We start from the raw sequence: 12,935 nt of genomic DNA on the forward strand, positions 1-12,935 counted from the left end.
ACTGCTACATGGCACAAGGAGCCACAACAATAGCTCCCTTAACCCACCCAACAATATTGTTAATCTTTCCAGCTATTCTCTTAGCCCAGCAGAAGAATCTATCCTATCTCGGGGACTCTCCTTTTGTCCTTCCAGATCCATGAATATGATACAGTTTTGCGGTGACCTAGAATCATACTTTCGCCGTCTCCGACTCAAAGAATACTTCCAACACACCTCTGAACTACATACTAACCCACAGAATCCTTCCTACCACCGCTATAATAAAAAGGATTCTGCATGGACTCCTCCAGAGGGTCGAAACAACAGACTAGACTTCTACATAGATTGCTTCCGTCACCGTGCACGGGCTGAAATTGTGGAAAAACAACATCACTTGCCCCATAACCTAAGCCGTGCTGAACACAATGCCATCAACAGCCTCAAGAACAACTCTGACATCATAATCAAACAGGCTGACAAAGGAGGTGCTGTCGTCATCATGAATAGGTCGGAATATGAACAAGAGGCTGCCAGGCAACTCTCTAACTCCACATTCTACAAGCCATTACCCTCTGATCCCACTGATGATTACCAAAAGAAACTACACCATCTGCTCAAAAAACTCCCTGAGAAAGCACAGGAACAGATCTATACAGACACATGCCTGGAACCCCGACCAGGTGTATTCTATTTGCTACCCAAGATCCATAAACCTGGAAATCCTGGACGCCCCATCATCTCAAGCATTGGTACTTTAACAGCAGGATTGTCTGGCTATGTGGACTCTCTCCTCAGGCCCTATGCCACCAGCACTCCCAGCTATCTTCGAGACACCACTGACTTCCTGAGGAAACTACAATCCATCAGTGATCTTCCAGAAAACACCATTCTGGCCACTATGGATGTGGAAGCCCTCTACACTAACATTCCACACGAAGATGGACTACAAGCCATCAGGAACAGTATCCCGATAATATCACGGCTAACCTGGTGGCTGAACTTTGTGACTTTGTCCTCACCCACAACTATTTCACATTTGGGGACAATATATATCTTCAAGTCAGTGGCACTGCTATGGGTACCCGCATGGCCCCTCAGTATGCCAACATCTTTATGGCTGACTTAGAACAACGCTTCCTTAACTCTCGTTCCCTAACACCCCTACTCTACTTGCGCTACATTGATGACATCTTCATCATCTGGACTCATGGAAAAGAAGCCCTCGAGGAATTCCACCGAGATTTTAACAATTTCCATCCCACCATCAACCTCAGCCTAGACCAATCCACACAAGCGGTCCATTTCCTAGACACTACTGTGCTAATAAACGATGGTCACATAAATACCACCCTATACCGGAAACCCACTGACCGCTATACTTACTTACATGCCTCCAGCTTCCATCCCGGACACACCACACGATCCATTGTCTACAGCCAAGCTCTAAGATACAACCGTATTTGCTCCAATCCCTTGGACAGAGATAAACACCTACAAGATCTCTATCAAGCATTCTTAAACCTACAATACCCACCTGCTGAAGTGAAAAAACAGATTGACAGAGCCAGAAGAGTACCCAGAAGCCACCTACTACAGGACAGGCCTAAAAAAGAAAATAACAGAACACCACTAGCCATTACCTACAGCCCCCAACTAAAACCTCTCCAGCGCATCATCAAAGATTTACAACCTATCCTTAAAGATGATCCCTCACTCTCACAGATCTTGGGAGACAGGCCAGTCCTTGCTTATAGACAGCCTCCCAACCTGAAGCAAATACTCACCAGCAACCGCACCATACAACATAAACACTAACCCAGGAACCTATCCTTGCAATAAAGCCCGATGCCAGCTCTGTCCACATATCCATTCAAGTGACACCATCACAGGACCTAATCACATCAGACACACCATCAGGGGCTCGTACACCTGCACATCTACCAACGTGATATATGCCATCATGTGCCAGCAATGCCCCTCTGCCATGTACATTGGCCAAACCGGACAGTCTCTACGCAAAAGAATAAATGGACACAAATCTGACATCAGGAATCATAACATTCAAAAACCAGTGGGAGAACACTTCAACCTTTCTAACCACTCAGTGACAGACTTGAAGGTGGCAATTTTGCAACAAAAAAACTTCAAAAACAGACTCCAAAGAGAGACTGCTGAACTTGAATTAATATGCAAACTAGATACAATTAACTGTGGTTTAAACAAAGACTGGGAATGGTTGGGTCATTACACCAATTGAATCTATTTCCCTATGTTAAGTTCTCCTCACACCTTCTATGGGCCATCTTAATTATCACTTCTAAAAGTTTTTTTCCTCCTGCTAACGATAGCTCATCTCAATTGATTAGACTCTGCCTGTTGGTATGCATACTTCCACCTTTTCATGTTCTCTGTATGTATAAATATCTCCTGTCTGTGTGTTCCATTCTATGCATCCGAAGAAGTGAGCTTTAGCTCACGAAAGCTCATGCTTAAATAAATTTGTTAGTCTTTAAGGTGCCACAAGTACTCCTGTTTTTTTTGCGGATACAGACTAACACGGCTGCTACTCTGAAATCTGTAACTCTGGTGTTCGTATCTCTGAGGTCCTACTGTAATATCATCTTGCAAGGCTTGGACAAATATTTGCACAGGAACTTCCCCCCCTCCCCCCCGCCCGCCGAACAGCACATCATTTAGCATGAGACAGGAAGTGCAACAGGCCAGCAATAAAGTGTGGTCAAATGTCCAATGTATATTAACTAAAAAGAGAGAAATACATACTTTTCCTCTACTCCATTTGAGTTACAATAATTGTTGCTGTTATTTGTAAACTAGGCATACAGATTTTTCCCCCATATCAATTAGATTTTCAAATTGACCATGTGACCCTTTAACAATGAGAGGTAAACTAGGTTCAACAGTTTGAGTTTACATTTCACATAAATAACAATGTAGTAATCTTTAAAAAAAATGAAAAATGCCTGCTACTATATTATAAAACACCAGACACAAATATATCTAAAGCAACAATGGTTTTTCAGCACCACAAGTTAAAATGCATTATCATTTTGAATCACTAAGAGAAAAATTGCTGAATCAAGTTTCTTCATGAAAAAATCTTCAAGAAATTGTAGTAATTATTTAAAACAGTGAATATTTGTATTTACAGTCATTGATTAAGTCTGGTTAATGTATCCTTTAATTTTATTAATCATCACTGACATGTAGAATGGCAAGTTATCATTGAAAATGTAAACTTTCCTTGCAGGTAAAATGGTTCAATCTTTCAGCCCTGCACAGTTGTACAAAGGGTAAACAAGGAGATTTCTGCCTTCTTACACCTTCATCAAGAATGAAATGATAGTTACAGTCCCTTTATGCACAAGATATGTCTACACTGCAATCTTCTACTCTGCACTTGTGTTTGTTGAACCTAATCAGATTTCTTTTGGCCCAATCCTCCAATTTGTCTAGGTCACTCTGGACCCTATCCCTACCCTCCAGCATATCTACCTCTCCCCACAGCTTAGTGTCATCTGCAAACTTGCTGAGGGTGTAATCCATCCCATCATCCAGATCATTAATGATTATTGTAGATTGATGATCGAAAGAAAATGGGTTATCACTGACCTGAGCTGCTGCCATTAGCAAAAAGGGGATAGTGTCTTCCTGTTTTTAATAGAGTGGATTACAGATTGCTGGGATAGAGAGGACTAAGGAAGTTGTCCTATGGAATTGTGGGATACTTCCAGCTGACTCCTAGGACCTGAGTCAAGTGGGGCTCTGTCCACACTGCAAAGCAATAGGTCTCAGACCCTGTGTCACAACTTAACTCAAGCTTGGACCCTCCATCCCTGCAGGGTCATGGGATCCTGTGTCCAAGCCTTGGGTTTGTGCAATTGCAGTGTAGATACAAGGGGCATAGGCTCGAGCCCTGGCTCAAACTCAGGTTTACGCTATAGTCTAGATACACCCATAAAACTACATGAGAGAAATGACCACAGCAGCCCTAGCCTTTTCAAAGGAAGCAAGGTAATCACCCGATCACTACATACTAACCAACAGAACTGACCAGATGCAGAGGGAATTTGTTCCTGTGATATACAGAGAATGAAGTCTTACTTCAGTATCAAGGAGGCTGGTTGAAGATATATTTAAATATGGAGCTGTAAAATATATATTCATGTTTCTCCAATCTACTAGACTTCTTTGAAAGTGTCAATAAATAGAGTATGAAGGAAAAATCAGTTATTATAATTTATTTTGACTTACAAAAAGCCTTTGATCAAGTTTCTGGCAAGTAGTGCTACCCTGCATTGGAATAAATGTGGAGGGGGGAGGGGAAACAGTGGGAAATCCCAAGATTGTGAACTGAGGTAGGTGTTATCTATAGAGTATTTAATATAGTTACTAGATGAAAACCTGTGTTGTAGTACTGATATAATTTGTAAACTGTGGGGAAAAAAACATGTCTGAGAACTTAAAAGCTGGACAGTGAAGACCCAGAATTCCAGTGATGATTGAACCTGGTGATATTCTAAACAAAAAGATTATTGTAACTGCATCACTTCACACTGATTCAACATTGTAGGCTCACCGACAGGGTGATGCTTCTGGAATCTTATATAGAGTAATGAAATCAAAAAAGGGTGGACACATTGAGATGACAAAATTTGCAGATGAGACCACATAGTTTAAGTTAGTCAAGACTAAAGAAGACTGAGGAACACTGGAGGGACTTGACACAGCCAGGTGGTTGGGGATCATTAAAACACAATCTTGAAAAATGCACCTTGGATGGAGTAATTTGAAGTAATCATAAACATTAATGGATTCTAAGGAAACTGTAGCCATGCAGGAATAAGATCTGGGAATCACTGTGGACAGCTCACTAAAAAGATTAGGACTATTTAGATTACAGAGAAGACACATAATAGGGCCAAGACACAGATTTATTTAAAAAAAAAGAAAAAAAAAGAAAATCATTTGGAGCTCATGTTTATCCTCTCTCATGATACAATAAAAAGGGACAGCCAACTAAATTAAAAAGGTAGCATATTTAAAGCTGATAAAAGGAAGGCGCTTATAAACATAACGTAACTAACCTTTGCAAGTCAGTGCCACAAGATATCAAAGAGACTAAGAGCTCCAAAGGATTCACAAAGGGATTAGTCTTTTACATGGATAATGAAAACATTCACACTTTCATTTTTGTTTAATAAGAAATATAAAATCTCATTCCTCAGGGCATAGGACAACCATTAACTGCCTGAGGTTAGGAGAAATATTTGGTACAAGTCATTATCAGCAACTTGACTAAATGGACAACCAGTCTAAAATGATACAGTGATCCCCATGTTCCTGTGTCAGCACAGATTTGAGAATATTTTCTGGGAAGAATGACATTGAAATCTTTCTTCAGATGCATAGCTCCTTAATATCATAAATAGACTCATTGACCTTAACAAGACTACTTGCTTGAGTAAGAATTATTCACACGAATAATGGTTTGTTGGAAGACGACCTTGGTTTACTTAACATGTCTTGACTGGGAGATCACTTTGCATTAGCAGAACAAGGTACAGAATCACATAGCCTTATTATAGGGACATAAGATAAATTACAATCTACTAGGGATTCCTCACCAAATAATTTCAAGTTTTCTGTATATAAATTTTGAAAAAAAGATAAACTGCCCAATATCAGAAGTGGTGACTTCATTCTGAGCAAACTAAAGAAACATGATTAAAACTGTCACTCCCCTTTGCAGCATAGGGTGACAAAATGTATACTGTAATATATCATGTGAACTGCAGTACAGAATTAGCAAATACAGGATTGAGGGAAAGCTTACAGTTGGATTTTTTTTCCTTTAGTTTGTTCAAGAGCAATATTATATTATCATAGTGTAGCTAAATATTAAATTCCTTTCATGCTTTTATTGCCAATATGAAACAAGTTAACCTACACTGTCACCAATGCCACTGTGACAAAAAAAGTGTTTATTTTGTTTTTTTAGACAGCATAACTCCATCCCTATTTTGGTGTGCAAAGTGTTACAAGGTTTATAAATTAATATACTGAAGAAGAAATATTATAACATCTACAAAGCACCAGTAAATAAAAATCAGACGCTAGTTACGTGGTTATTTACACACATTGTTATGGCTCTTGTAGAGTCTCATCAAAGTGGAAGGCTGAACAATTGCTAAATTAATATGAATATATAAGCTGAAACACTTATGAAGAACTTCACTGTGCTGGAGCACATTTTTATAATTTCATAAATTAAAAAAGAAAACAAAATTCTGCCTGCATTTTCCCCCCTGTACTTCAGCTTGATTGTTCTGGAGTCAAGTGTAAATCTTCTACGATTAGCACAGACCACATTTAAGAACTTTTCTTCTAGCTCAAAATTTTGCTCTCCATTAGGAATATTCCATAACCACTGAAGAAACAAAGTAGATGTAAAATTATCTATATAAGTACCAGAAAGGGATGCAAAACAACATAAACAACAAAGAACAAATGCCCAGATCCTCAAATTCCCATTGGGAGTTAGGTTCCTAAATATCTTTGAGGATCTGGGCCAAAAAAACCTAATCAGATACCAAACACAGGGGGAAACCACTTTTTAATGTCTCTCACTTTTAACCCTAAATTCCTAGGAACAATCAGAAAGAGATTGTCAAAACCTAAGTAGAGCGTCTACTCAAAAAATGGTTCAAATATTACAAAACATATTAATCTGGAAGAATTCTTGAACTGAAAACAAAATTGCTCATACAGAAAAAAAAAAGAAGTTTCTTGTCACTTATGTCATTTACTCAAACACCAGGTCAAATTTAAGGGATCAATCTGTTAATGTCCTAGAAGAAAACAGAAGAAAATAAACACAAAATAGTTTATCAACCAGCATCAACCACTACTAGACCAAGACAACATATAAAAACAAGCAAGCTTTTCCCAAAAGAGCATTCATTAAGCCTTTATTCAAGAATCCAGTGCCTGGCACTGGCCATCTCACCAACTACTGTGGTTGTGGTGAGGCCCTTTTGCCATGAAGATTTGCTGTCTTGTTTGCAGTTCCTTTTTGCACTGGAGGATTTTTCTATATAATGGCCTGAATTGTCCTCTCTCAGATTCCAGAGGGTGGTTTACATTTCTGCCCGAGAAAGCAATCATACAGGCTTAAGCAAGGCTCTTGTTCAGTTATCTTTCTAGTCAACATTTTTTTAGATTATAAGGGAACTAGCATCCTTATATGAGGCTCAGTGTCACCAGTATCTTCGTCAAACTCATAAGGTGTGGTGTCAGTGCTTTCCCAATGTCTGGCCACAGCGAGGGCTTGGGTTTGGCCAAGATGACAATCTCAATGCAGATAAAGGGCAGGTGATGAAAATACACTGGAGAATGATCTTGAGGGTGTGACAGTTATGGTTTCTAATCTGTTCTGAAGAGAATTTGCTGAAATCAGGTGTCAAAGAGGTGCAGTTTGGAGGTATTCATTGATCCCTAACTACTCCTGGAATCCCCCAGGATACAGATTGTCAAATTATTTCATTTCCTTGTGCCATGCTGGATGTTTGCAAGCATTTCTTTCAGATCTAAACCTCAACACAGCAATTGATGTTTTTATGACTTCCAGTGTACTCTGTGTGGAGCTACCAATCAAGATTTCGGATGAAAAGGTATGACATATCTCACACAATGTAAGAGCAGCATCTCATTACAACAGTGCAGCTTCTTCTTCTTCTTCTTTTTTAATGTACAAGAACAGAATATTCTTTGTTGAAATTAGATTTGGGGTATTGTCAAAAAATTGGATCGGTTTCCCAAAGTTTGGAGAGTGTGACATTCACATCCAGTGTTCTAATTTGGTCTTAACTCTAAATCTTTCCAATTTCTATATATAACTTAATCCATAGCACTGAAAGGATGAGTATCCCATATCCTCATGGGTGTGAAGGATAAGAAATGTACCCTCAGAAACTGCCCACTTCAATGAACCTCACCTCTTTCCACATACACAAAGTCAAGGTTTGCTTCCAGCTCCACCCTTGCACTCCTTCCTTCTCCCTCCAAAAATGTCTTGCTATCCTCCTGGCTTGTGAGCATTCAAAGTGCCCTCAGAAATGCAGCAGGGAGAGTGCCTCCTACTCCCCTCCACTATTTCCTCACTGCCAACCAGCTTCCTGGATATATTGGAGAGAGATGGTGGGACTCATTGGAAAAGTAGGCCAAAAAAGCAGAGATAATTGCCAGTAGGGACAAGGCAGGGCCAGCTGAAATAAGACTTCCAGCATAACTCTGCCTCTTCCTTTATAGTGTCTGCCAGAGATCAGCAGGTTCAGAAATTACCAGGAATCATTAGTCTGAAAATTAGTCTTTTTCTTAAGGGTTAAAGGAAATTCATAATCTACAGCAGTATGTGTTTGTCTATATTTTAAGTGATGTATCAGTTTTTTTTCTCTCTTCAGAGTACCTCGTTTTATTCTCCTGCAGAAATGCTTCAGACTCATTCTAACTTTTACTTTAACAAATATGATCCTATGCCAGTTCCAGCTGGTATTTTTGATAACTTCTAAAGTAAGCTAAAACTTCCATTTTTATCAGGCAGATTTATATTCAGCCACTCACATGAGAACTAGTCAGAAGGATTTATGTTGTTGAATCAAATGAATCTAATGGAATTGGAAATTTTTAGTTTAAAATTTTTCAGAGCAATCCCAGAACATAAATGTAACTAATTGTTAATATTCAAATTGCAATTTTTTCAAAAGTATACTTTCAATTGGTTTTGCAAATGTATAATAATTTATGTAAATTAACAAAAAGAGCTATAAGAGATGATATCTAGGGAGGACATCAAACATGACACTGAAAAACGATTCAGTTGAAATTTTAAAGGAGAGCAACAGATGCATCTTTTAAAATATAACTGTACCCTCTGCACCTACAGAACCCTTCACTGACACATGAAAAAATCTATTTATTGCACAAACTGGAATTTATGCAAAATTGCTTGCTTTGTTTGTCCAAATGCTTGCTTGTGCACACAAATGTAAATTGACGAAAGAGGCATACATATATTTCTGCAGTTACTCCCATCACACCCTTATTATCAAAATGGTATTTGTGCTAACAGTGATCCCTCTATAATATTTGTTTTACACTTCACATATAGACCTTCAAAGAGCCAATTATTATTAATGTGTAGAAAAAACTTTATTCAATTCAAGAGTATAACAAAAACTGCTAATCAATCCACAAAATAAACCAAATTTGTGTCAAAGGTACTTTTAATGAAACTAATGAACACTATAAAGCATGTGCTGTATGATAAACTGCTATATCTATACCATCTGTCTATTTGTCTTTTCACCATATGTCATTATATTAACTGCTAATAACTTTCTTAATATGCATCATCTGCTCTGCAAAAAGCATGTACTACTTTTACTAAGTAGGCAAGCACAAGGATGTAAATGACACTCTCTCTTCAGTTATCAGTTACATATTTTACCCTTGAATTAATTGGTCTTGTGAGATATTTAGTTAACATGGTACGTATATATATGTACAAAGACAATCAGCATCTCTAGCTTTCCTCATGGATATAAACTTTTTCTATCTTTTTTTTAGCTTGGTTGTTAAGCTTCCTTTTTATTTTACATTATTATTCAAATGTTTGTGATTGCACAATGCATTCTTCACTGTAGTTACATTTGTAGAAATTCTCAAGGATAAATCCCAGATATTGGTTTTCCTTTATACTAATTTATTCAGAAATTTATTGCTACACTTCTAAAGGCATACTGCACAGAGAAATGCAAAGAAATGTGTTTACTGACAGTTAGCAGGTGGCTGAAGGACATCTGACTGAAAAAACAAAAAAGCTAGCTGGTAATGCCTTTTCCTGAATGGCATGCATGTACCTTAGTGTTGTAGGTATACATTACTGTTGATAACGTTCTACTACATGTTAATAGAATTTTTTAAGTGAAAAAATAAATGACAGTGACAATATACAATCGACATTCTAGTAGAGTGACTGTAATGGTGTGGCCACTTATTGAACAGCCCTTGTGGTTAGGTGCGACAATACAGGCATCTATGAGCCCCATTTTGTGGGACTCAAATACTCCAGACAGCCTCTGTTACAACTCACAGCACCCTCTTTCTAGGGCTGGTTTAATATCAATAAAAATTCACACAAACCTCAGAGCCCTTAATCACAAAATAATTCAAACAATTGTTCAAATAGGCCTCAACATAAAGTCTAAAAATCATAATTTAACAGGCCATACTTAGCTCCAGTTCTTCAGCTACACCCAGAGATCTTTCTCCGTCAACCTGCTCCACCTGAATTTGTCAGTCCCCAAGCTCTTTTTGGTCAGAGCTCAGTTCCCGGCCCTGTTTGTTTGCTTGCTTGCTCTCCTCTCTCTCTCTCTCTCACACACACACACACAGGCTTTCCAGCCCATGGATATAGTGACAAAATTCAGTACCTCATTCAAAGTCCTTTCATTTTGTTCGAACCTATTCTTCTTAATTTTGTCAAGTTATGAAATAATATTATTTAATATAACATATATCATATAGAGTATGGCAAACTGACTGACACAATTAACATTCATGTTCCCATTGGCCTAGAATACTGAAATTTGGAACATTCTTTCATCATTGGTTGCTGAGCACCAAAAAATTGAAATCCTAACATTTAACTTTTCCATTAGAGTTGACCCAAAGGTCAATCTTCCTGATGGATTTCAACCATTCAAGCAGTACAGTTTTGAAATATGGGACATTCATTATGAACTAGTGATTGCATACACAATAATCATAAATTTGAAACATGAAATTTGTATCATAGGTCACTGAACAGTCATCTGTTTTACTTATTTACTGAAGTGTATGTCTTCCATTAGGCTCTCATTTATGGTAGGAAGCTTCCAAAGGAAACCAATTGCATTTGTCAGGTTTTATTCAAGAAATGATAAACAAATGCAACACTACATGCATTTTAAACAAAGAAGGATCACTGATTAAAGAAATAAGGAAAAGAGGAGAGAAAATATTGATATATATTTTTTTTAAAAAGAAAAAACAATGTTACATTATTTCAGTGTGACATCATTTCAAATGTAAAACAATGCAAAAAAGAGTAATTGTGAAAACCAACAAACCATGATAATAGTTTAAGAATTTGTCTTTACCTTTACACATGGGTCTATGATCACTCCATGCAGCAAACACTTCAGCTATTCTCTGACAGGTGATACTTTTTGCCCCCTGCAACACATAGTCTTCATCACAGGAGAATTGTACTGTTGCTCCCAAGCTAAAATCAGAGCGAGGAAAAAAGAATATACTGAGGTGCATTTTACAAATAATGAATACTCTTCTTTCTTAACCAAAATTGTATCAGGTGTCACAGATGCAGGGAACATTATGACTATGAGGCAACAGGAGTTCCAAAATGGACACAAAAAATCACTTATTGTTTAGTCTGGCAGATATTTCTTAACATAATGGAAGAGAACAGGAGAAAACTAATAAAGCAACTTTGGGGACATCTGTTGACTGCTATTATTCATGAAATGATGTTAATATTGGCTTCAAAAGGATACTGCTTGCCTGTTTTTTATATATGGAGGTAACCTTTGGTGCTTCAGATTTTGCAGAGAAGGAAACAGGAACCAAACAATGGAAAGCTGACTCAAAAAAAAATGTTGAGGAAACCAACACAACCTGTAAACATATTGTGATTGTGTTTTTGCTCTTAAAGATAAAGGTCCCTTCTTGTTTCCATTAAACAAAGAAAACAGAAGTCAAAAACAGCCAGCGTGGACCTAATATGGTGTTCTGAAACCACTATCTTGTTCTCTAGAATCAGAGATTTAATTTAAAAAAAAAAGTCTCTAGCTGTTTGTGAAGAACAACTAAAAAATGGGACCAAATGTAAACCACGTAGAAACATCCATGTGAGGCTGCAGAGAGCCTGGAACAATAATTCAGTGATGTAAGCTGCACCATTCACCTCAGTGAGATGTTAAGTCAAATATCCAGTAATGACATTTTTTAATGTCAACTTTGTTAACAACTCCATTCCTGATGTAAGAAAGATGTGGGAGAATCACAGATCAGCACAATGTATTGTAAGTGGCATTTTGTTTTGGTTCTACAGGTGGGTGGTGTTTGGAAAATACCACCATTTATTTCCCTCCCTCCCCACCTCCACCCCCCATCCTCCAGTCAAGGAGACAATATCAAAGACACTAGCAAAGCCCTTGGGCATACTAACAGCCCCCTGAGGAGGAGCCAAGTGTCAGGCTGTATCATATTCTGAATATCCTCACAATCTACTATGAGTGCCATCACATTTTAGCAACTCACATGGGTGCCCCTTATTTGTGGGAGGAGTTTGGAAGACTACCATCTCCTTCTCCTCTTCCCCATGTTACCTCTGTTTTCAGAGGTAAAAAATTTGTGATGAAACTTAGCCCACAACATCACAAAATATTTTTATATATGTGAGCAGTTCCACTAACCGAATGTGACTACTGACATACATAAAGCTACTCAAATATGTAAATACTTACATGATTTGGGTCTAAAAGAGTTTTTAAATTTTTATTTGAGAAATACAAAAGAACACAATATTCCCAGAAGATCTGGGATGAGGGCAGAGCAGAACTCTGTAGAAGTTGAAAAGCAGAAAGACAGTGATTCCTATATTTTTTTTAATTTAAAAAAATATTGAGATACTGGCAGGTTTTTGCTTTATTTTAATTTCCAGGAAAACATATATGACAGAAAATAAAATATACCATGTTTATGTGATATTTTCTATTCTGTGTATTGGATATACCACAATTATTACAAATTATAAATTATTATTTGTATTATCATAGCACCTAGGAGCCTCAGTTATGTACTCCTCACTACTA

The 12,935-nt window shown here is 37.7% G+C and overlaps 1 protein-coding gene across 2 annotated transcripts in view; it reads right to left on the minus strand.

Moving 5' to 3' along the window:
* The window catches only part of CSMD3 (CUB and Sushi multiple domains 3), a 1,158,685-nt gene that overhangs the window by 687,598 nt on the left and 458,152 nt on the right, over nt 1–12,935 (minus strand). For both annotated transcript variants that reach the window (XM_039525141.1, XM_039525140.1), the window contains one exon: nt 11,202–11,326. In XM_039525141.1, coding sequence (XP_039381075.1) covers nt 11,202–11,326 — 125 coding nt within the window. The remainder of the gene's footprint in view (nt 1–11,201; nt 11,327–12,935) is intronic.

Source organism: Mauremys reevesii, linkage group 2 (genome assembly GCF_016161935.1).
Source record: "Mauremys reevesii isolate NIE-2019 linkage group 2, ASM1616193v1, whole genome shotgun sequence".
Lineage (NCBI taxonomy): Eukaryota > Metazoa > Chordata > Testudines > Geoemydidae > Mauremys > Mauremys reevesii.